The sequence below is a fragment of the Sceloporus undulatus genome, chromosome 6 (assembly GCF_019175285.1).
Source record: "Sceloporus undulatus isolate JIND9_A2432 ecotype Alabama chromosome 6, SceUnd_v1.1, whole genome shotgun sequence".
Lineage (NCBI taxonomy): Eukaryota > Metazoa > Chordata > Lepidosauria > Squamata > Phrynosomatidae > Sceloporus > Sceloporus undulatus.
In genome coordinates this window covers 97,508,976-97,532,293 of record NC_056527.1, presented here as the reverse complement: position 1 = coordinate 97,532,293, position 23,318 = coordinate 97,508,976, and the positions used below count along the sequence as shown (strand labels likewise).

At 41.3% G+C, this 23,318-nt stretch overlaps 2 protein-coding genes and 1 long non-coding RNA gene across 8 annotated transcripts in view; 2 read left to right on the top strand and 1 right to left on the bottom strand.

Annotated features, from left to right (window-relative positions):
* The window catches only part of PRRG2 (proline rich and Gla domain 2), a 27,307-nt gene extending 11,995 nt beyond the window's left edge, over positions 1–15,312 (top strand). For 2 of the 4 annotated variants that reach the window (XM_042472764.1, XM_042472762.1), the window contains exons 4-6: positions 8,768–8,813; positions 9,776–9,902; positions 11,822–12,600. In XM_042472764.1, the coding sequence (XP_042328698.1) occupies positions 8,768–8,813; positions 9,776–9,902; positions 11,822–12,188 (540 nt within the window). In that variant the 3' untranslated portion in view covers positions 12,189–12,600. Of the gene's footprint in view, positions 1–8,767; positions 8,814–9,775; positions 9,903–11,821; positions 12,601–13,495 lie in introns of those variants that run through there. The other 2 variants (XM_042472765.1, XM_042472763.1) reach the window with 2 other exon arrangements.
* On the bottom strand, positions 11,904–23,318 carry LOC121933280. Of its 3 annotated transcripts, XR_006104507.1 has the most exons (5): positions 22,165–22,253; positions 21,119–21,248; positions 20,520–20,604; positions 17,830–17,925; positions 11,904–12,023 (listed from the first exon to the last, which is right to left on the bottom strand). It is a non-coding gene; the product is annotated as an uncharacterized LOC121933280 (long non-coding RNA). The 3 variants fall into 3 exon arrangements; XR_006104505.1 differs by lacking the exons at positions 21,119–21,248; positions 22,165–22,253 and adding an exon at positions 23,181–23,318; XR_006104506.1 differs by lacking the exon at positions 22,165–22,253 and having other exon boundaries at positions 21,119–21,331.
* Positions 22,706–23,318, top strand: part of PRR12 (proline rich 12) — a 40,134-nt gene continuing 39,521 nt past the window's right edge. Inside the window, exon 1 of the mRNA XM_042472761.1 lies at positions 22,706–23,251. Within this exon, the coding sequence (XP_042328695.1) occupies positions 23,166–23,251 (86 nt within the window). The 5' untranslated portion in view covers positions 22,706–23,165. The remainder of the gene's footprint in view (positions 23,252–23,318) is intronic.

The following is a 23,318-nucleotide window of genomic DNA, read 5'->3' as shown; positions in this document are numbered from 1 at the left end:
GGGGAGGGGATGGTGAATCTACCAAAAACTGGGTGATGGTAAATACACCTCTGCCATTAGTCCCTACCCTCCAGAATGACGCGACTCCGATTGGTCGTTCCCACTTGTTGAACACTCTTCTTTTAAAAAGAACTGCTAAGAAACTCGTGTCTGGAAAAATTGTTTTGTGTGTGTGTGTATTTGCCTTACTTATCACGACAGGAATCGATCACATTGCAACAGGAACCAGTTTCAAATGGGCACTAGGGTCATTTAAACCGATCAGCAATTTTATTTATTTCGTAGTGGGAACGCGCCCCTTGGAAGAACTTCCTGACAGTAAGAGCTGTTCAACAGTGGAACGCTCTCTCCGAGTGTGGTGGAGCTTCCTTCTTTGGAGGTCTTTAAACAGAGGCTGGATAGCCCTCTGTCGAGACTGCTTTGATTGTGAATTCCTGCATGGCAGGGGCTTGGACTGGATGGCCTTGGGTTCTCTTCCAACCCTAGGATTCTATTATTGGAGTTGCAGCCCAATAACCATGAGAGTGCCATAAGCTGTCCACCCTTGCCATAGTAGGAAGCACATATCCTCAGGGGGACAAGTGGAGGTATTCTCCTCCCCAATAAAAATTCAGCTATACTAGGTTAAGGGGAGGTATGTGAGCGAGGTTGGAGGTGACTAATCTTTTATTTTCTTTCTCATAATGCTTCCCTGTGGTCAGTGCTGCATCTGAACTAGCCTGTGTGTTTTGAATTCAGTGGCACTAAAAGAAGCCAAGTTTCCATATTGCTCTGGGAAGGTAATAAATAAAGCAATGCTGGTTCTGAACTGGTGAGCAAAGGACATTGTTGTCTTAAGTGCAGTTTTCCCTGCCAAGACTCGTCTAGGAAGTTCAGAGATTCCTAGCATTGTCAACAGCCACAAATAAGGCCTCGGGCTTCTTATTACAGAACTATGCATTGGCATGGGAGGCAGGGACTGAAACCAGAAGCAGCAGCCTGTGATGCTTGTCTAAAGGAAATTTGTGGCTAGGTCAAGTCTTGTTTTGCATGTTGGTTTTCTTGAAAGAGCCACCAAGAACAGAGTTACTTCACTGAACTGGAAAGACTGTACGTGAAACCGGTTTTCACATATTCCTGTTACTATACTGTGAAGGCATTTCCAGCTGTAATTTTCAGTGGTTTTTGAAATATTGTTGGTTTATGACTGTTCAGATTTTCTTTTACCTTGGTTTATCCTGATAGGTTTCCAGTATTATGCATATAACTTAAGAAGTATGGTTAAATTCCTCTAGAAAGTGCCCAGTATTAATCCTCCCACCCAATTTTACTCTTCTCCTTCAAATATACTATCTCCTCTAATTCCGTACATTCCAAACTCTCTATTGAAACATAGCTGCACCTGTGTAACTACTGGGGGGAGTGGGAGGCAAAATGAGGACATTGCCATCCAAATAAGAATTCTGCCCTCTAAACTGAAACTTTTCTTCAGTCCCCATATTTCTAACATTGCAGTAACTTAAAACTTCATTTGGAAATGCAGTTGAGGCATTCCTAGAAAACGGATGGCAAGGTAACCAACAGAATGTGAACTCAGCAAATATAATCAGTTTGAGGTATGAAAGATTTTTAACGTCTCATTCTTTGCAATGCTGGACATATAAGGACTGAAGGAAAATTTCATCTGAGGGGGCAGAATTCTTATTTGAGGGGCAATGCCTTTATTTTGCCCCCCGTAGCTCCATTCTTGCCCCCTTCTGACCTCAAATTATTTATTCCGCTAAGATTATCTTCTTCACAAAGCTTGGAAGACTTACATTTTAGACTATAAAATGGGGGATTCTGAAGTTTATAGCACAACAGGTATTTCCCTTCAAACCCTGGACTTTCACTTTCACTGGTAGGGACATATTACGTAATTAGTTAAAAGGATGACCTTGGGTAAGTCACACTCTTTCAGTCTCAGGGGAAAGCAGTGACAAACCAACTCTGAATAAATGTTGCCATGAAAACCCCATGATAAATAAGCCTTTGTGTTGCTATAACTCAGAAATGACTTGAAGGAACACAACACACACATGGTCATGCCCTTTCAGTCCTAACATACCGAACTGGTTTGTAAATACTCTTATCTGCCAGGTCCACAGTTTATCAGTGCACAACCTGGCTGAACTTTGAAATGGTTTTCTGGAGTGCGGTGACTCACCACCTGGATCTATGTAGTGGCACTTGTAGGACCAGATCAACAGTCCAGCATTCATGGAGAAAACTCCCATGTGTCACAATATGTGTCTCATCCTCACTAGGGAACTAAGAGCTCCACTCTTCCCATTATCTGTGGTTGGTGCTGGAAGAGCATATAGGCCAGAAATGAGCAATGTTTGGGCGCATAGGGAGAATCACATAGGACTCCAAAGAATCCACTGGGGGCTGCTTTGGCAACAGTTGTTCATTTTGCTGTGGCTACTGCTCCTGAAAATCAATGCTCTCAGCTGTCAGATGTTGTATAGGTTGTTGCCCTGCCATAATATGTTGGGGTATATAATGATGGGATATATTTTAGTAATAGTATGATTTAGAAGGATGAGCTCAGACATGGGTGCTGAGATAATGCAGGAAAGGAGATGTACCTGTTCAAGGCAGTTTATGAGAAAGCATCTGGCTCTAACAAGAAAGGAAAAAGGGCAGTGTAGAAAAGGAAAGAGAAATGTGTTCATTAATTTTAACGAATAAGAATTAAGCCTGCCAAAAGTTTGAATTTGTGTGTAGTTTAATTAGGCAGTTGTAATGTTTGTTGGTCAGTTATAACAATGAAAGTCACCATAATGTATAGAGGGATTTTGTAGTAATCTGGCTTGGAGCATTAGAATAGCGCTCTCTGTTGTGAAAGGTGCCGGAATGCTCTCCTAAATAGATATGCAGAGCAGAGTGTCTTCCATTCCTTTTCTCTTTTCTTTTCTTTTGGTGTTGCTTGGCCACATGGTTTTCATCTATGAACTGTTGGAGTATGTCACCACTCTCTCTTTGAAAAGTGGTGCTGTGCTTGCTTGCATGTCTGTTTCTGTTCTACTGTTTAGGACACAGTCATCATGTGCCTTATTAAATATGATTAATTCATTGCCAAGTCTCTGTAACATTAGCATCCAGAACTGTGCAATATATTATAGCTGTATGGTAGTGTAGTACAGTTTCATATATGATTAGAGCCAGTTCAGAATCTTTTTTAGTTTCAGCTCTAGATTGAATAGGGAACACTTGTTTCTTTTTCCCATATAGAGACAAATGATTTATTGTGATTTACCAGGGAGTTTCCTCACTTTACCAAATCTAGGAAAGAGTTAATTTTTCAGAATTGGGTTTTTGAAGTATATTTTAGCTACTCCGTTGTAACAAAAAAAAAGACTGAGCTCTGAAGCAAAGATCACTTTTAATGCAAAATAATTTTTTACTGGTTTGTGATTGGGATGCATGAGGAACTAATGCTGTTGAGACTGAGAGCTGTCTTTTCTTAGGGGCTGTTGCCCTCTCCTGTGCATATTCTGAATTGCAACCTCAAAAATAAAAGGCAAGTTGTGTGGGAAGCTGTACCCCTTCCTCTTTTTGTGTTGCAACTATGAATAACATAGGTACTTCTTTGAAAACAGACACCTGGGATCAGACTAGGGGATTCCCCTGGGTTTTATGGAAGGGATAGTATGTTGCTTTCCACAAATTTAGAACCCAATGCTGATGTCTCCCAACAGTCTCTAATTTATTATTTTTCTGGTCTTGAGCAACAATACACAGCTCGATCTAGTGACCCTTTCATTCACAGTAACCCCAAACTTGTCTCACACTAGGGCATTTTGTCAGATCAAAAGGGTGCTTAGACCTATTTTTTAAGCATCCCCAACCCTCCATTGTGGGAGGAACTATTACTGTAATTGTGCCCATTGGCTATGGCTACTTTTTTCTTTCTGATACTTTATCACATGGAATAGGGGGGAAAGTGGGGGTTTAAATGGACATGATCTCATGAAAATAATGCTATCATGTTGAAGATTTTCACACTCATCGCAACTAAAGAGGACTTATCCTGGCAATAACCAGGTAATAACCAGCAACAAATCATTCATGGGTTTTCTCCGTGAATGATTTGTTGCTGTATTAGCTTGTTATTAAGTCCTCTTTAAACGTCATGTGAAACTCTTCAATGCAATCATGCAATTTTCATGGGACAATGTCCATTTAAACCCCCACTTTCCTCCAATTTTCCCTGTGTTAAAGTCCCTGGAACTCTCCAAGGACCAGCATCTGATGGTTTGTGAACTGGGACTGGTCTATATACCATCATTTTGACTAACACTAACTACTACTGTAGCAAGGAAAACCTACCAGGGACCATGGGTTACTTGTTCGTTATCAAAACAAAGGTAACTTTTTTATTATTAAAGCGAAGGGGGAAAGAGACAGATTTTATTTGGTAATTTATATGCAAAAGTAAAAAAAAGTACTACAGTTGGCCCTTCTTATACACGGATTTTTTATACACGGATTTAAGCATACACGGTTTGAAAATGTTCCAAAAAAGTATAAATTTACCTTGATTTTCCATTTTTTATAAGGGACACCATTTTGCTATTTCATTATATGTAATGGGACTTGAGCACACACGGATTTTGTTATACACAGGAGATCTTGGAACCAAACCCCAGCGTATAACAAGGGTCCACTGTATAACTGATAGGGAAATCATAATGGGGGAGATTGTGACCCCATGTGTGTCTGTTCAGCAAGGACAGTCCTCTGATGGTATGGAATGAGGTGGAACACAAGGAATGGCAGATCCTAGTCTCTCTTGCAGGAAGATGCCATGGCTCTGGAGAGCATTGCTAGCCCTTCTTTGGCTATGGCAAATGTCACAACCAGGAAAAAGTTGGCTGGGCTGTCTGGAGAATGGCATGAGCCTTAGTGGCACAGTGGTTAAATGCCGGTCCTGCAGCCACAACATTGTCAGTTCAATTTTGGAGGGCTCCAAGGTCCACTCAGCCTTCCATCCTTTTGTAGGTCAGTAAATGAGTACCCAGCTTGTTGGTGGCAATTGGCTTACAGATTGTTAAACTGCTTAGGCAGTGCTAATTCACTAATAAGTGGTATAGAAATGTAATTGCTATTGCTATCTCTGGAGAACCCTACCTAGCCACTTTCTGTTCTGGCAAACATAGCGAAGAGGAAAAAGCCATTACAAAATCTCTCCAGAACTTGTCAGACCCCAAACACCTTGGCGTTGAGGTGACTCTCAGAGCAAGGTACATGGGGTGAGATGGGGGACTATGGTTCAACTGTCCTGCCATGGCCACAGGAAGGAATGAGGCACTGGGGATGAAGGAAGCCATGTGGTTAAAATGGTGGCAAGGAAATATGAAGGGCATGTGTCCTATTGCTCTTGGTAACAGGACACATTTGGCAAGTCCTGTTGCTTAGCTGGCTAATTGTTGATGGACAACTTTTGTCACTAATGCTCTTCCTTCTCACAGTTCTTTATCGTCCTACTTAAGGGTCATTGAAATAGAGCAGGGCTTCACAGTTCCATTTTCCCTATTGCCTGCCACAGCCAGGGGGAAAAAAGGAGCCCAAGTGGTAATGTCTACTTTTGGAAACCTCCCGCAAAGACCTGGTGTATTTTTAGTTCTGGAAACACCCTCTACCCCATGGCTTTTACAACTGCAGTGGAGAAAGAGGTGGGATAGGCCCAGGGAAGAAGAAGGGGGATTTCCTGATGAGAACATCTCTGGCTTCTGCGGCTTCTTTTGGTTAGTTGGGACTCAATTCTGAGTATGTGGGGCCCTGGACTCCACTTTTGATGCCAGCATCCCAGGCATGGAATTTCCCTTCTCATGTATTAACCAGGACTTTTTTCTCTACTTCTATTAAGCTGTCTAAAAGAAAGAGTGTCCCTGGCTATGTATAAGACCAAACATCTTGCTTCTAGGCTCAGAGGGGATAATTTTTCTTTGCTAAGGGGTCATGTTTTCCAAGTGGATTGGAATGGTAGCTGTGTCCTTTTGAAAATTAAATATTCTCATGCAGGGTTGATCCAAGCCAGTTTGCTGCCTGAGGAAATTTTTTAAAAGTGGCTGTCTTGTCTCCATTTTATGTACAGAAGCTGGCTGAATTGGCTGTATATAAGTCAACCTCATGTATAAGTCGAGGGCACGTTTTGGGGGTGAAATTACGGATTTTGATATGACCCATGGATAAGTCAAGGGTCAAACTTAGGGGCATATAGCAAAGCAAAGCAATGTCAAAGAACTTACAAAATTACAGCAGACATCACTGTTTGTGCTGACTCTTAAGGCTGGGTGGATGAGAGAGTAGAGGAGACTGGTGCTTCCAAGATAGATTATACTCTTGCCTTTCACCAGGGGATAGTTCTTTCTTTAAAATAAGAGTTAAGATACAGTACTTACTTTGACCCATGGGTAAATTGACTCAGGTTTTTCGATCAATTTTTTGACCTAAATTTCTGGACGCATACATGAGTATATACAGTAAGTGATAGGGGAGGATTCTCCATAGTACCTGAAGGCAGTGGGCTAACTCTGGGGATGCAGAGCAAGTTGCATGGCACCCAGTTCTCTCCTGCAACATCTTACTGCTGTCTCCCAGCCTTTGCTGCCTGAGGCAATTACCACATTCTTCTTCATGTAGAGAGATCTTGTAGTACCTTTGAGATTAACTGAAAGAAAGAAGTTGGCAGCATGAGCTTTCGTAGACTTCAGGCTACTTCCTCAGATGCATCTGAAGTAGACTAAAGTCTAAGAAAGCTCTGCACAAGGATCCAGCCTCTTTTAGTGAGTTAAAGTGTTTCTATCACTCAGAAAATTATCCCTTTTGATTTGTCATATCAGAAGTGGAACAGTCACTAATACTGAAGGCACAGGGAATGTCTGTTGAAATGGGTTGTTGAAATGGGTTTGACAGTGTCAGGTTCTGAGACATCCACTTGATCTGATCTTACCTTTCTGTACTAAGAAGCTGTTGACAGCTGCAAATGGGCTATACTCTCCTAATTGGGTTTTTTAAATTGAACAGCCATTTGGTTAGACAGTAATTATGAAAAATGTTGATGTGGAAATGTGAGAAGAGAATTGAGAGTCTCTCTGAAGAAGCTGAGGGAGTGCAGCCAAAGGCTGTGTACTGAGGGGGTTTCCAAAGACAGTTTGCTACTTGAGGCAAATGATCGGATGGTGTGTGTTGTGTGTTTACTAGGAATAAGCTCAGTTGAAGCCTATAGTTTTGCTCCTACCTACGATCAAGGTGGTCAGTACAGTTTTTCTCAGCCAAAACCTTGAGTTTTCTTGCATGTTTTTATTTTTATTGTGTAGAGCCAGTGTGGCATAGTTGTTTGAATGTGGGACTGTAGCTTTGGAGACCAGGGTTTGATTCCCAGATCAGCCATGAAACCCACTGGTGACCTTTGGAAAGTCGCCAGCCTCAGGGAAAGGCAATGGCAAACCTCCTTCTGAACAAATCTAGCCAGAAAATCCTATGATAGGGTCACCTTCCACCTTTGCCATAAGTCAGAAACGACTTGAAGGCACATTGTGTAGCAAAAAACCAGCAACAGCACTTTGTGAAGTACAAAAAGCTGAGATCATTGCACAAAGAAGCTTAAAATCCAAAATTCAGCACAGTAGGGCAAAAAGATAAATGAGACAGAAAGAGAAGGGATGAAGAGTGTATCACTGGGTTGCATAGACAATGGAAAGGAATGTTAGAAGCTACAGTCCAGAAACAGCTGAAGGTCACACATTTCCATTTTTGTGGGAAACATTTAAGCAGTGGAAGAATGTGTACGTGTGTTGGCTTAGTTTTAATAGAACAACCTTTCCCAGTCTGGTAGTGTTTGACTACAATGCCTATCATCTTTAGTTGGCATGGTCATTTGATAAGTCAGGAATCCATAATGGAGAGTAAACAAAGGGAGAATCCAGGATTCCTGATTTAGTAGGAGTAGAATTATTAGAATGATTAGAATAGCTGTCAGGATACCTTCGTTTTTCTTGGATAGTTGGGATGCAAATTGAGTGGTTACGGGCCAAATCTCAGGATGATGAATACCAAAATGTATATGTATATGTAGTATACATGTAGGTATGTCTTGTCATTTTGGCATTTATCCTCCATTCATGGTGGCTAACAGAATTTAAAACAAATAAAATACAGTAACATTACAAAACCACAGTTTAATAAAAACAGGCAAATATTGTCAAAGATGGTGCCAACATTCCCTCTCAAGGCAAAGAATTTCAGTTTATGTGTGCAACCTAACCACCTTTAATGTGACAGTGATGGTGAACCTATGGCACACGTGCCAGAGATGGCACTCAGAGCCCTCTCTTTGGGCACACACACCATCTTCCCAACACAGACTTCACTAGAGTTTGTCATTAGAAATCCAGAGGAATGTGGCACTTTGCAATAAATAAGTGGGGTTTGGGTTGCAGTTTGAGCACTCAGTCACTAAAAGGTTCTCCACCACTGGTTTAAGACATAAAGAAGAGCCCTTCTGTCAGATCTTAGGTTGTAGTGTGGCTGATTTAACTGATGTTTGTCTGTTAATTGTTGTTGTTCCCTGCCTCAATCCATTGGGAGAGGATGGTGATGGTGATGGTGATGATGATGATGATGATGATGATGATGATGATAGACAGTCCTTGAGGCATCTTGGACCTAAGTCATTTAGGTTTGTTGCTTCACAGAAGTGTACTGTTAACACTGCCTCCATTTTTGTTCTCTCCTGCAGAAACAGTTTTGGGAGACTTACCCACACAATGGGAAAGGAGGAGCAAGTGAGTATGGGGGAGAAATGGAGGGGAAAACACTTATCTATGTTTCCCTGATGCCTGTCTTTGCATGCTGAATCTGCAGTATTAGAACTGGTGGACCTCTTGTTCTGCTTCCCCAAAGCAGAGCTTGGGAACATTATTTATCCTGACTATAACTCCCAGAGTCTCTCAGCCAGCATAGCCCAATGGTCATGCTGGCTAGAAGATCCAAAAACAAAAAGGAAAGAAACTTCTCCCAGATGTTCCCCAAGCTTCTCCTTCCCTTCTGCATATAAGGAACAAGCTCTTCTATTTTTCAGAATTACAATGGATACAACCCCATTGCACTTGCTTATCTTTCCTCTTAACCAATGAATTTACAATAAGTTTGTGAGCTTGACTGGGGAAACAAGGGGGGATTTCATTTTAATATATTTATCAGTTTAAATGTGTGCAGATTTAACATTGTTTATTGGTTAGCATGGAATATGAACATCAGCTGGGAGAATGAAGAAATCATATATGGCCCTGTTTTATCCTTTATAAACTGTTCTCCTCCAAATTTGTCCTTTCCAGGATACAACTGGTGCCATTTGGGCAGTAACATGTCCCCTTTTTATTTAATATGTGTCTAACATAACATGGTAGTCAAGGAAAGATATAATCCTTTGAATCTCCCGGTGACACTTAGTCTTATTATTAAGTAAGCTGGGTTTCAGTTTGAGCTAATCATCACTACCACATTTAATTTTTAACTTTATTTATAACACCCCCCCTTTTCCCTCCAAAAAACAGGCCTCAGGGTGGCCTATTAATTAAAACACAGTATAGCTAAAGCATACAAAAAGTTAACATTGATTTATAATTAAACTATCAATAAAACTAAAATCAATGTAAAACATAAAACTTCTTGTATTACTACTGGCAGAGTTGCCAGAAACAAGCTCAGCTGCTGTGTTTACTAACCTAGTCTCCTTCTTTCTCAGGCACCCCAGGTGTGGATGTGGCTGGCTTGGTGGCAGGCCTCATAGCAGCATTGGTTTCTACCGTCATGTTTGTGGTCGTGGCAATGTATTGTGTCAAATACCGTGCAAAGGAGAGGAGACGGTCCAGGTATGGGTCAAGGTCCACGGAGAGATCCTGTGTGTATATGTGTGTATAAGAGATGAAAAGAGAGAAAAACACTATCCAGAAATTTTGACCCAAGTTAGATCGGACTTCATGGATATCTTAATTGGATCTCCATCAACTGGAACATGGTTATGCATTTCTCCTTGTACATTTCTCAGTGGAAGAAACAGCAGCTTTGAAGAGAGGGAATTTAGATCAAGAAAATGGAAGTGGGGTTAAGCCTACTCCCATATCCGAAGGCCACCAGATTGGGGAAGGTGATATTAGAGAATCCTTTCTATCATTTTATTTCATGCAAATTTCATTAAGATGTTCACTGTTGCTTCTGTTGTTCCAAAATAGAATCACTGTACAAATGTTTGTACAAGAAGCAATAAGAGGAGGAAAACACTGTAAAACTGGAATGTCTAGTATTTGATCTTTCTCTGTGCCATGGGGAATGGCTAATGGCAGGCTGGGCAGAGGCAGCCAGTGCATGGCACATATGATAACCAAGTGTCACCACATGATAGCCAAGTGATAGTCATTACTTGGAGTTTCCATCTCTATACAAATTAAAAGTTATATTTCAGTGGAACACATGCAGCTTTTTCAAGGTAGTGAAGCTTGTGCTCAGCTTCATTTCCTAGAGGGATAGCCAGCGTTGCTTTCTTTGCAGCACAAACAACATGGAGTCTTAAGGCACCTTAAAGACTAAAATGACATAAAGCATTTGCATCAGACTCATGAAACTTTATCCACATTTGGCAAACATATGTAGTGTGGCAGGGGTGGGAATTATAAAAGGTGGAATTAAATCAGTGCTTCTCAATTATATTCTGTCATGCCCCCCCCCCCAGGAAGAAGAAAACATTTCACGCCCCCTGCGCGACTGTAAATAGTATCATTTGTCTATAAAATTGTTATAAGTACACCTCTGCATAACAGAGCCTCGCGCCCCCCTTTACGGAGCCTCGCGCCCCCCCTGGGGGGCCCGCCCCACTATTTGAGAAAGGCTGAATTAAATGATTGTGAAATGCAAAAAGGACCATTCTTTCCCAAGGCAATAATCAGACTGATGGCTTTGCAACACCAATCATAATTGACTGATAACAATCATCTGGTTACTCATTTCATTTGTGCATTCAGACAGGACATTTTATATTTGTTTGTTTGTTTGTTTGTTTGTTTCATTTATATTCTGCCTTTCTCCCAGAAAAGGACCCAAGCCAGTTTCCAAAGACAATTGGTTAAAAAACTTAACACTAATTTTTTTAAAAAATTAACATGGTTTATTGGATGATCTTGGGAGCTGTATGGGGGAAATGTGGACTTTTCGTTTTCTTGGACCTCTTGTTGGCCTTTGACACCATGCTATCCTTTTGAATAACTTGGTAGGGCTGGCCATGAGGCCACCTATATTGCTATAGATCTAGTCCTTTTTGTCTGGTTATGTCCTGAAGGTGGTAGTAGAGGGATATTGTTTGGCCAAAGTTTAGCCCATATAGATCATTCACACGCAGCCCTCCTAGACCTCTCTGCACACTTGAAACCCCCACCCCTACTCCCAAGCTTTGAGTTTAAATGGCCCTTCGTGCTCTTGGGGGTATGAAGGGGATACATAAAAAATCTTTAAATGTGTTTTAATAGTGACTGTTAACACGCAAAAGAACTAAACTGGCTATGATACTGTGTATATTTCATTTACTAGACTGCATTTACTTCCCTTTCCCTAAATGTGCATTTAGTAATTTCTTGCTGAATTTTAATGGTCAACTGCAATAACAATTTTTTAACAAATTAAAAGGGGGGCACAGAAGGCACTTCAGAGAACCACTTTGCCCACCTTCGAACTCCACAACTAGAGTCCATGGGGAAAGTGTGTGGGTTGCTTTAGACTCCTTTGTGTTTTCTCTGGGTAGGACTCAAGACCACTTGTATCCTGAGGTGCCCCTTGCTAACTTTGATGAGGAGCCAAAGCCTGAGACTGCGCCGGGGCTTCCATCCTACGAGCAAGCAATGGAATCTTCAGGAGTGCATGATGCACCACCTCCACCTTACAACAGGTACAAATGTTCATTGGGATTTCACCCCATGGTCTCTTCTTCCAGCAGCATCCAGGAGCTGAGAACCAGAAACAGTTGGAGAACGTTTACGATGGGGGCCAAGTCAACTATTCAAAGCTCCATTAATAGAGAGAGGAAAGAGCAGGGGAGAGTGCTCAGTAAAAGATTTCCCATCTCAGTTTGCTATTCATTCACCATGCTATATCTTCTAGTGTTCTTGTAAGAATAAAAAAGTGGGGTAGCTCTCTGACATTCACAGAATCTGTTTACCACCCTGAGCCCCTGGCAGGAACGGCGGAAAAGCAAATGTGATGTGATGTAAACTGATAGAATGCTAAGCTGGTAATACAGCAGAGGATGGCAGCAGAGGATGTAACATTCTGCTCTATGTTGGCTGTCGATAGTTGGCTAAACCCTGAGAACTATGCTGTTCCTTTTTATTTTAAACTTCATAAACAGCAGTGTCTGTTTATAAATTATAAAAGCGATACTGAGAAAAAAACTGCAGGGAGACATCTCATTCCATTTGAACAGAAGTGGGCAACTAATTGCCCTTCTTTTGGCCTCCAGCTCCCACCAGCTCTAGCCACCATAGTCAATGGTGAGGGATTTATGGGAGTTGCCATCTAAAAACATCAAGCAGCCATATTTCTTCCCCCCCCCCTCCAGCCACCGCCATATCAGAAAAGCCATTTTCCAAAAGTAACAATAGGCTAATATGTTTGTTAAGGCCAATTAAAATGTCACAAATAGGGAACAAGCTTTCAAATAAATGTCTTCTCATACTGGATTGGGAGTTATCCAAAAAAGCCATTGTGACTGCTAAGGGAGCTCTCTGAAGAGCTGAAACTTTGAAAGGACATGCAGAGAAAATGGAAGGAATGGCATACAGTACTGTATAACCAAATTCAAGTCTCCAGGGCCAGATGATGTGCATTTCACTGTGTGGAAAGAACATGTAGTCGTTCAAAAGCTGTTGTCTATCATCTTAGAAAATTCTTGATGAATAGGCAAGGTTTGGAAGACTAAGGAGAGGTCAAATGTTCCTGCCTTTAAAAAAAAGAGTAGAAAAGCAGATCTGGTTTGTCAGCCCAATGTTGATGCCAGACAAAATTTTAGAAGAGGCTGTTAAATGATTGATCTGTGGTAATCTAGAATCAAAATGCATTGGAATGTTAGGAGCCAATATGGGTTTCTCAAAATAAGTATTTTTAGTTGAAACACATTCCTTTCTAAAAATGTATTTACTAGTTCAGTGGATCATGAAAATGTGGTCAGGGCACGTATCTTTATCTCAGAAAAACATTTGACAAAGTTATTATATTCTTTGTCAATTTTTTTTTTGACAAAGTCATATAATGAATATAATGGCTATGAATTCACAGTAGGTTGAACAACCATGCCCAATGAATACTCACTGATGGCCCATTGACAAAAGTTAGCTTTGCTCCTCCGCTTCACAAACCACCATCAATGTGTGACTTATTTCTCAGTAATAAGATACTATGATTTGTTTTTCTCTTTTTCCAGGAGCAGTACCAACTTGGCCCCTACGACTTGATTTGTCAACTGCAGGAACAATATTCCTGGGAAACCTGCTGCACTCATTTGTATGTCACTAAAAGACACTGTACATGCACATGCAACAAAGCTAGTGGACAACTGGACACAAATGTGAAAACACGTGACACTGACAAATATGTATTGGATATATGCACTCTATAGAGACTGAGTGATATGTGTCGAGTGTGCAGCAGAGTCGCCTTACATTGTCTGAGAGACAAAAACTTGAAACTGTTAAGTGTGGATATTATGGATATTCACTGCACTGGTATGAAAATTAATCACCATTTTGCACAGATTTCTAGCCCAAATTCCTTCATCACCAGCTGCCTCACATTAAACAAGGTTTGGTGTATATATATAGCTTTATCTATTGTCATGGCATTAGCTAGACTAAGTGTGGATAGCAATGATGAGTCTGTTTCAGGGTAAATAACTATGCTTGAAAAATGATCAGAAAATTCGGAGCCTGAACAGTGAATCTTAAAGCCCAAGACAGTGTCATCTTAAAGTCCAAGACAGTGTAAGCTTCTGTGTGCTGTTCTGTTCAAGTGAAGATGTGAAATATTTGCCCGTGACTGGCATGCAGTAATTGGCTAGGTCTGACATACATTCTGGTAACCTAAGCTTCTGCTCCTGGTCTCTTCAAGAGCAGTGCCTGCCTGCTATGGATACTGATGTTCTTAACCTAGAGAGCACACCCTTCCATGTCTAAAAATGTAGGAAGCTGCTTTATAACAGGCCCGGCTATTTATCTATGTAGCATGCTATTATCTGATCGGACTTGGCAGTGCTTCTACAGGGTTTCAGTCAGGAAAAGGGTTTTACATCATGGTTACCTCACCCTTAAAAGAAAAATCTGGAAGAAACTGAACCTGGGAGCAATTGCATGCAAAGTATGTGCTTCTCCACAAAGCCATGATCTCTCCCCATCTATGATGTTTCAGGATGTCCTTCCTTTATCCTTCCATTCCTACACTAGGAATGTAGTTATGAAGGGGAGTTAAGATGAGGACATTATCCTCCCAAATAAGAATTCTTCCCCCTCTCCCTTCAGTCTCCAAATTTCTGCAATTGCAGTATCTTTATGATTCAGCCGAGCATTTAGAAATACAGTTTAGATATCCAAATAAAAGGGCAGAGTTACCAACAGAGTTTTCTAAACACACCCAAGTGTTCTAGGTGTGAATGATCTACAGTGTATCACTTTGCAATACTAGGTAATTGGGGAATGAAATAAAATTTCATTTTGTAGAGGAGAATTCTTATTGGAGGAAAAGACATTATGACTTCTCCCCCATAATTATACCCATGACCCCACTCCAGGTATTTTTAAGTACAAAAAGCAGTGAATATGCAAGAAATGCAGTGTGCGTGCCTTAAGATGGCATGGGGAAGGATGTTTGTGAAAATGTCTGTATCAGTTGTAGGAAGTATGGTACTGTTACTGTGGTGCAACTGTGCAAGAACAGAAGAGCCAGACCAAATGCTTTTATATGCACTTCTAGTAACTGTAGTGCACAAAACTGCATGGGATAAGTGTGAGTGTATAACAAATTGTGCAAAATGTATGCCAGCACATACGTTAAACTCATATCCATCCTACATTTCCCTCACCTGTCCACGACTTGTTTGTCTCTGAGTGCAGAACTGCAAACACCTCATAACTCTGTTGAAGGGGGAAGGAAGTAGCACTATTCAAATGAACAGGAATGTACCCAACTAACTGTCTGTGAATATTTGATCATGATTTCGGTTCAAAATAAAGTATGGTCTACTTTTCATATGTATGTTCTTCCTGTCACAATAGTTCTTGCTTTGGGTTTTACTCCTGAGAAGAAACTAGCCTTAAGATACCAAATGATGCCAGCTGATCATGACTAGCACCTGAGATATTGCTGAAGCAACTATCAGGGATGTAGGACATGCAACCTATGGGTTATACGTAGCCAGCACTTCCTTTTTGTTCCCTCTCTCCAGCTCTTGCTGCTCATCAAAGAAGTTCTGAACAGCCAAAGGAGCTTTCTCTTTCTTTTTGCCTAGTCCTCCCAAATACTGTTTGTGTCCTGTAAGTTCTGATACATTCTGGTATGCATGGAGGAAACAACTACAGCCTGTCATTCCCTCCTGCTGTGCTTCACATTGGGAGTGCCAGTCCCTGTTGTTGTGAGGCAGTTGCCCACTCTCTCATTTTGAAGGATGAAGGCAAATGGGCTCTAATCTTTACTAGTAATCTAGTTTATTGTTCTTTATGTATATAAAATTTAAACTTTTTATATCAGATACGAAAGTATCCTAGGCATTCCAAAAAGCCCCACATAAATGTTTATGCAGTTGAGGAGTGCAGTTTATGACCATGGGCCTGGGGTTGTGACCTGTGTTGCCTCTGAAGCTTTCCTCCAGCCCAGCTGATTAGGTGGGACAAGGAACACAGTGTCTCGTCTTGTGATTTTCCATTACTAGAAGTTTGCCTAAGAAAATCCTATGAAATTAATGGAATTGCCATAAGTTGACAGGAGATCTGAAGGAGCATAGATACACATATAAAGAGAAGCAATCCAAATTGGAATCTCTAAAGAATGTGAGAAGCTTCAGCTTCACACATGTACACTCACAGCAATCCCTAGATCAGCAAGCAGAAAAGCAAGGTTTAAGCCAATTCTGACTGCTGAGTTATGTGTGCACATGCAAGCACAACTTCTGTCCCTCTCCCTGCCTGACACAGACTATATTTATATCAAATTTCAGCATTATAGTCATTACAGGAGTAGCTTTACCATTTGGAGGTTTACTTCTTTTTAGTCTTGAGGAAGAAGTCTACAAATATCCCTTATTAAATTTGCTACACAATCACTAGCTCTGCAAAAAAGATATAGAGTGCTACTATTCAGCATTCTGGCAGGTTAGATACACCTTCTTTTAGGATATCTCGTTCAATCTTCTCTACTCCCTGTGGTCAGCCAGCATTGATTGCTTTGCATGAGGTGGAAGATGCCTAGAAAAGTCTGAAGGGGGATACTTTAAAAGAATCCATTTAAAATGGCATACATGTTTGTGCCTAATGGTTTAGTTCCAGGACACCAACCAAAATTGAAATCTGTCACATATAAATATTATATATACTAGTTACTCTGTGTGGCTGTGTGCACACGTACCTTCAATGTGCCTGTTGATGTATGGTGACCTCATGAATTTTATAGGGTTTTTCTTAGGCAAGAAATACTCAGAGGTAGTTTCGTCAGTTCCTTCCTCTGGAATATAGCCTACAGCATCGGATATTTGTTGGCATTCTCCCTTCCAAGATCAGGGCTGACCTTGCTTAACTTCCAAGATCAGATTGGGTCTGGTGCCTTCAGGGTATTTAAGCCATGTATACTGAGTATATTGTACTATAAAGGTATTAAATGGCTACTCTAGTACTTTAACAGTGAAATAGCAAAAACAAAAAAACCCTTATGTTTATCATTTAACAAAGACAGAGCAAAAAATACAATTAAGTGAAACATTATGGAAAATATTCATGTGCAGTTCTGTTGCCACTTTTTAGACTTCATTTCAAGGGAAGAGTCCATTCAATCGCAATCAGGAACACACTTCTATCTTTCAAATACACAAAAGGGCAGTTTATTAATATAGTTTTATACTTGCATTTCATCACCCTACCATTCAGTTCTCACGTCAGGGCACATCTTCAGGTTATGTTTATGTGCCTTTAACACTCCCATGGCTAGGGAGCAGGACAGTCCATCCAAGCTCATTGCTTACTCTTAATGCTGAACTTGAAGCTTGGCTGAAGGAGACAGTTTTTACGTGTAAAGTCAGCCTTCCATATCCATGGATTCTTTATCCATGGATTCAAGCATCCACAGCTTGAAAATATTAAAAAATATATAAATTCTAGAAAGCGAACCTTGATTTTTCAATTTTATATATGGGACACCATTTTACTATCCACTGTATTTAATGAGGCTTGAACATCCATGGATTTTGGTATCCACAGGAGTCCTGGAACCTAACCCCATCAGATACCAAGGGCCCATGGTACTGTATATGCAAAACCCACAACTGGGCAATTTCAGTGAGGTCTAAGTTGCTGGTGAATTTAAAAAGCAGAAATCAGTATGCTTCTTTTTAAAATACTGAATGGACTTAATATCTCCAAATACATAATCTCTGGCCAATCCAAAAATAATAGCAATACTGGGCAATGCAGATTCTAATATTTTTTTAGAGTGAGAACAGTGAATGTTAGAGTAGGACTGGCAAGTCTTGTTCAAATCCCACTTGGTTGTAAAGCTCACTTGGTGACTTTTGGCCAGTGAATCTTTCAGAATAACCTACTTCACAGGGTGGGCGTGAAGATAAAAATAGGGATGAAGACCATGTACCATGGGCACCTTGGAGAAAATAGAAGAAATATAAATGTAAGAAATAAGTAAATAAATAATAATACATTCAGGTTTTACTATTGTTTGTGACAAATTAGCTTAGAGGAAGAATCTTCCTTTCCTTGGATGGGATTTCTACGTAACGACAGTTTAAATAACAACCCTGCTTTTTTGCAAAACGGCTTACATTTCTAATTAAATTTCTAATTAAATGCTAAAACATTGCAGTTCACCTCAATGATGATTTTTTTAAAAGTTTGGTACAGTTAAATGTGAATTTTGTGAAGCTTACTCCCTAAATCAGGGGTAGGCAACCTGCGGCCCGCGGGCCGGATGCGGCCCGGCAAGGCCTTGGGACCGGCCCCAGCCTGGTCCTGCCGCCGATTGCCGCCGGGGCCTTTGGCCTCTCGCGCGCAGGGGCAATTGTCTATAGATGCCTCAGAAACATGCATTTATATTAACATTTTTTTAAAAATCAGCAAATTTTTTCACGTGTCCTCCAGTTTTTAAAAAAAGTGTCCACCATTTGAAAATTTTGTCCTACATTTGCCCTGGTTTATTTATTTATTTAAATTTTTTAAAAATTATTTAATTATTTATTTTTTGGCTTCGGCCCCCCAGTTGTCTGAGGGACAGCAACCCGGCCCCCGGCTCAAAAAGGTTGCCTACCCCTGCCCTAAATACTACGGGACTAGGATTCCAGTCATGCTGCTGTAAAAATGACATATTATGATATGTACTGTTACTTTTTTATTTTGTGTTTGTGTGTGCTGTCACGAAGAGCTCCTACACTCCAAAATTTACTACTATGCCACTGGACTAAAGTACATAGTGTATATACAGTATATGCAAGTAATGATTCTCTCCCCATTACTGTGCACACAGGAATACTGACACACACAATGGCAGTTTTGCAAGAGAAGCGATTCTTTTTTTGGCTATTCTTTTATTTTAACTTTTTCTTTATAGTCTCTCTCCTTAACAAACCCCCAACGTGATTTATAGAACCAAAACAATTAAAGATAAACATCAATTCAACCATCAGAAAGCTGATCATTTAAAGACAATTAGTCAAGCATCCCTGTCCCTCCCTGAGGTGGTTAGGACTGGCTCGTTCCCTGTTTAGTTTTATAGCACACTCTTTAAAACTTTATGTCCCACCTGGAGTCTGAGTAATTTTAAATGTAATTCTTCTCTGTTTGCAAAGATTTCCCTCTCAGTTCACACTGTTTTAAATGTTTTAATTATGTTCCCTTTGAGGCTGCGGTGGTGGCTGAAAAGTAATTAATAACGACATAAATTATAAAAACTAAAATTTCAGGAGTTGTAAGGGGTAGGAAGAGCTGTAGCTGAATACAGTGGTCCCTTGGTATCCACTGAGTTTTGGTTCCAGGACCCCCTATGGATACCAAATCTGTGGGTGCTCAAGTCATATTAAATGCCATGGCATAATAAAACGGTATCCCTTATATAAAATAGTAAAATCAAGGTTTGCTTTTTGGAATTTATATTTTTTGAATATTTTCAACCTATGGATGGTTGAATCCATGGATAAGACGGATCAACTATATATGCCTGGAGGATAGGATGTCTATCTCAGTGTTTAATGGTTCTAAAACACACTGCAGAAATAATCCAGTTTGAGACCACTTTAACTCAGTGCTAGGAAATCTGAGAATAATAGTTCATTGTGGCCCCAGAGCTCTCTGACAAAGAAGGCTAAATATCTCACAAACCTATAGCTCCCAGAATTCCTTAGCATTGAGCCAGGGCAATTAAAGTGGTCTCAAACTGCATTTTTTCTGCAGTGTGTTTTGGACCTTAAACTGATCTGGGGGACCAATACTTCCAGAGACCCATCCCAAATGTTGCAGGGACTGGTACCATATTTGTACCCACTGGCTACAATTCTTTCTTTCCTGGAAACTCTGCTGAAACTGATAGATTGTGGGCTAGCACCAGTTTATGGACCATCACTTTGAACAGCTAACTGACTGAGAGCTCCATGATGCCCATACCTCAGATGAAGCCTCTAAAAGGTAATAATCAATTGTCAAAGTGATAACTAATATTTACACAAGGTCTGGCCAATCCAGAGACTCCATACTGTCTGCCAATCAGAAAAGCCGACATTTTACACACAGAGAGACACACACACACATACACAATTAATTCCTAGCTGTTCCTGAAGAGGGCTCTGAGGACATATACTGTAGTTTCATGTAGTTTAGAATAAATTTCAGCATTAGACCATGCAGTTCAAACACTGGAGTCCCTGACAATTAGCATGGATTCGAATAGCTTATTTCTATTTACAGGCTGAAATAATTCAAAGGGAGCAAAGGGATGCAATTACTGCAACATCTGGCAACTACTACACATACAATCTTTAGATTTTGTTTTAGTGTAAGATTATGTACAGTCAGTAAGGATTGAGAACCTTTCTCTCTACAACCAGACATCACTCTATTAGGTATATGTACTTTAGTTCTACATGTAAATTGCTCTTTTTATCTCAGACAAAACAAGTTACAGGTTATTTAAATTGTATATATATTTCAGGCCTGAAATCTTTTCTTATTTATCCTAAATTGGAGATCTACCTTGCAGCTGACAATTGCTTCTGGTCTCTTAACCTCTGGGCCTTGACACCTATTTGTCTTCAGAGACATTCATGCAATTTTCTCTCTGTATTATAAAAGAGTCATAATGTCAGATTTTCTATTCATATTGCAGCTTTACAGAAAAACAAAACATACTGGTAGGTGACACAGGATCGTCTCAGGAAGGCAGGATACTATTATACATGACATGAAACTTATGAAATGTCTCTTTATATTATATAGCAACACATGGGCTTGTGTGCATGTGCCTTCAAGTTGCCTGTTGAATTTTTGCAACCCCATAATTACTTTTCTTTATGTCAGCGTATTAATAAATAATAATAATAAATAATAATAAATAATAAAATTTATTTCTACCCCGCCCTTCCATAGAAATGATCAGGGCGGCTTACAAATTTTTAAAACATTTCAGTACAGGATAAAAATTCAATATAACAGATATTATTATTACTGCAATACAAAGCAGCTTACAAATTAAAAACAATACAGTTAAAAATTTAAAAGTGAGCATTAAAAATACTGTATGTAAAAGTTTAAAGGAATATACAGCAATGCTTTAACATGCATTCATAGTATACCCTGTAGCACATGATGCACAATTTTTCCACAGCATGTGAAAAAGCCATGATCTCTCCCCAGAGTTGAGATGGAAAGCTGCTCCTAAGTCCACACAAATGCCAAACTCTTAGCAATAGCCTGGTCAAATGGCTGTAATAAAGTTGTTGTTGTTGTTATTATTATTATTATTATTATTATTAGCAATAGCTGGCCCTCCACATTTGCAGCTTTGACTTTTGCGGATTTGATTGTTTGCAGGTTTAATATGTTCTCTATAGGAATCTCTAAGTCCCCCAGTTTAACTCTGCCAGAATTTGACCATAGAGTTGTGCTGCAGAACTTAGATGTACCTAGAGAAAACACTTCTCTAGGCATTTGTAGGTCCTCCAGCATGATTCTGGGATCAACTTCTGGCAGATGTTGACCACAGATCTGCACTGGAGGACCTGGAGATTCCTAGAAAGGTGTTCACTTAGGTAAAAATAATAGTGGTTTTTTATTTGTGGTTTTTCCACATTGATGGGGGTCCTTCACCCCTAAGCGACACCATCACCTCTGCCGTGTGGATTAGGAAATTTACACATGGAAATGATAAGGCACAAAGACACCTGCCAGGGGCTGCTCTGTAAAAGTTCCCTCCAACTTGCCCCACCATTCTGCCCCATTCATTCCCCCCATATAGCCCTTTTCCTGCTTCTTCTGCCCTGTCCCCTTCCACCTCTTCAACTATTCCTCCATCACCTTCCTTCCTTCCTTCCTCCTTGCCTGCCCTGCCTGGGCCCTCATTCCTCCCATCCCTATCTCTGTGCCTTTGTCCTCCCCCCTTTTCTTCCCTACTCTGTACATACTCTGATGAAATAATAATAATAATAATAATAATAATAATAATAATAGTTTCTCTCTTTTCCCTTCCTCATTCCCTTCTCCCATCCCACCATGACCCCCTTCCTGCTCCATTTCTCTGCCTCCCTCTCTCTTACACTCCATCCACCACCTCTCTATCCCTCCATCCTTCCTTTTCTCCCCTGCCTGGCCTTGGCCCTCATTCTTCCCATCTCCTCCTCACCTTTGTCCTTTCCCCCCCTCTTCTTCCCCATTCTGTCCATCCTTCAGGTGACATTTTCTCTCTCCTGCCTCCCTCTCTTTCCAGTCTGTTCACCACTTCTCCCTCCCTCCCTCCCTCCCTCCCTCCCTCCCTCCCTCTCTTCCTCCTCCCTTCCATCCATCCTTGCCTGCCTTGCTTGGCCTTGGCCCTCATTCCTCCCATCTCTGTGCCTTTGTCTTTCCCCTCTCTTTTTCCCCACTCTCTCCATCCTCAGATAAACAACAACAGTAATATAATAATAACAGTACTTAATAATAATAAACATTCCTCTCCCTTCCCTTTCCTCCCTCTCCACCAAAGCCCCTAATAATAATAATAATAATAATAATAATAATAATAATAATTGCTCCTCTCTCTCTTCTCCTTCCTGGCCCCTAATAATACCACAGTACTATTCCTCTCTTATCCCTGCCTCTCTCTTCCCCTCAGTCCTTGCATCCTTCCTCCTTTCCCTCCCTCTATCCCTCCTTCCTTCCCTCCCTCCTCTCTCTCTCTCTCTCTCTCTCTCTCTCCCTGAAGCACGGGGGGATTGTGGGAGGAAGCGGAGCGGAGCGCAGACAGACGCCCAGCGAACATGGCTGCACCATGAGCCTCCTCCTCCTCCTCCGCCGCCGCCGCTGCCGCCTCCTCCTCCTCCCTCGGCGGCCTCAGCGCCAACGCCAGACCGAGGCTTGAGCCGAGGCCGAGGAGGAGGAGGAGGAGGAGGAAGGGGAGGAAGAAGAGGGAGAGGGGAGGAAGAGGAGGAGGGAGCCCCTCTCCTCTCCTCCTTCCTTCCCTCCTTCCCTCTTTCCTTCCTTCCCTCCTTCTTCCTTCCTCCCTTCTTCGCCCATCTCCTCCTCCTCCTCCTCCTCTTCTCGCTCGGGGCCAGGCGAGGCTTCCAGAGGGAGACCCGCACAGAGAAGGCAGGGGAGCCGTCGGGAGGGAGGCTGGCCTGGGGCTCCTTCCTCCCTCGCTCCCTCCCCATGGATAGGAACTACCCCAGCGCCGGCTTCGGGGATCCGCTGGGCGCCGGCCCGGGATGGAGCTACGAGCGCTCGGCCAAGGCCAGGTCAGGCCCCGGGAAGGAGGCAGGGAGGCAAGCAAGGGGCCTGGAGGGAAAGACGCGGCCCTCCATC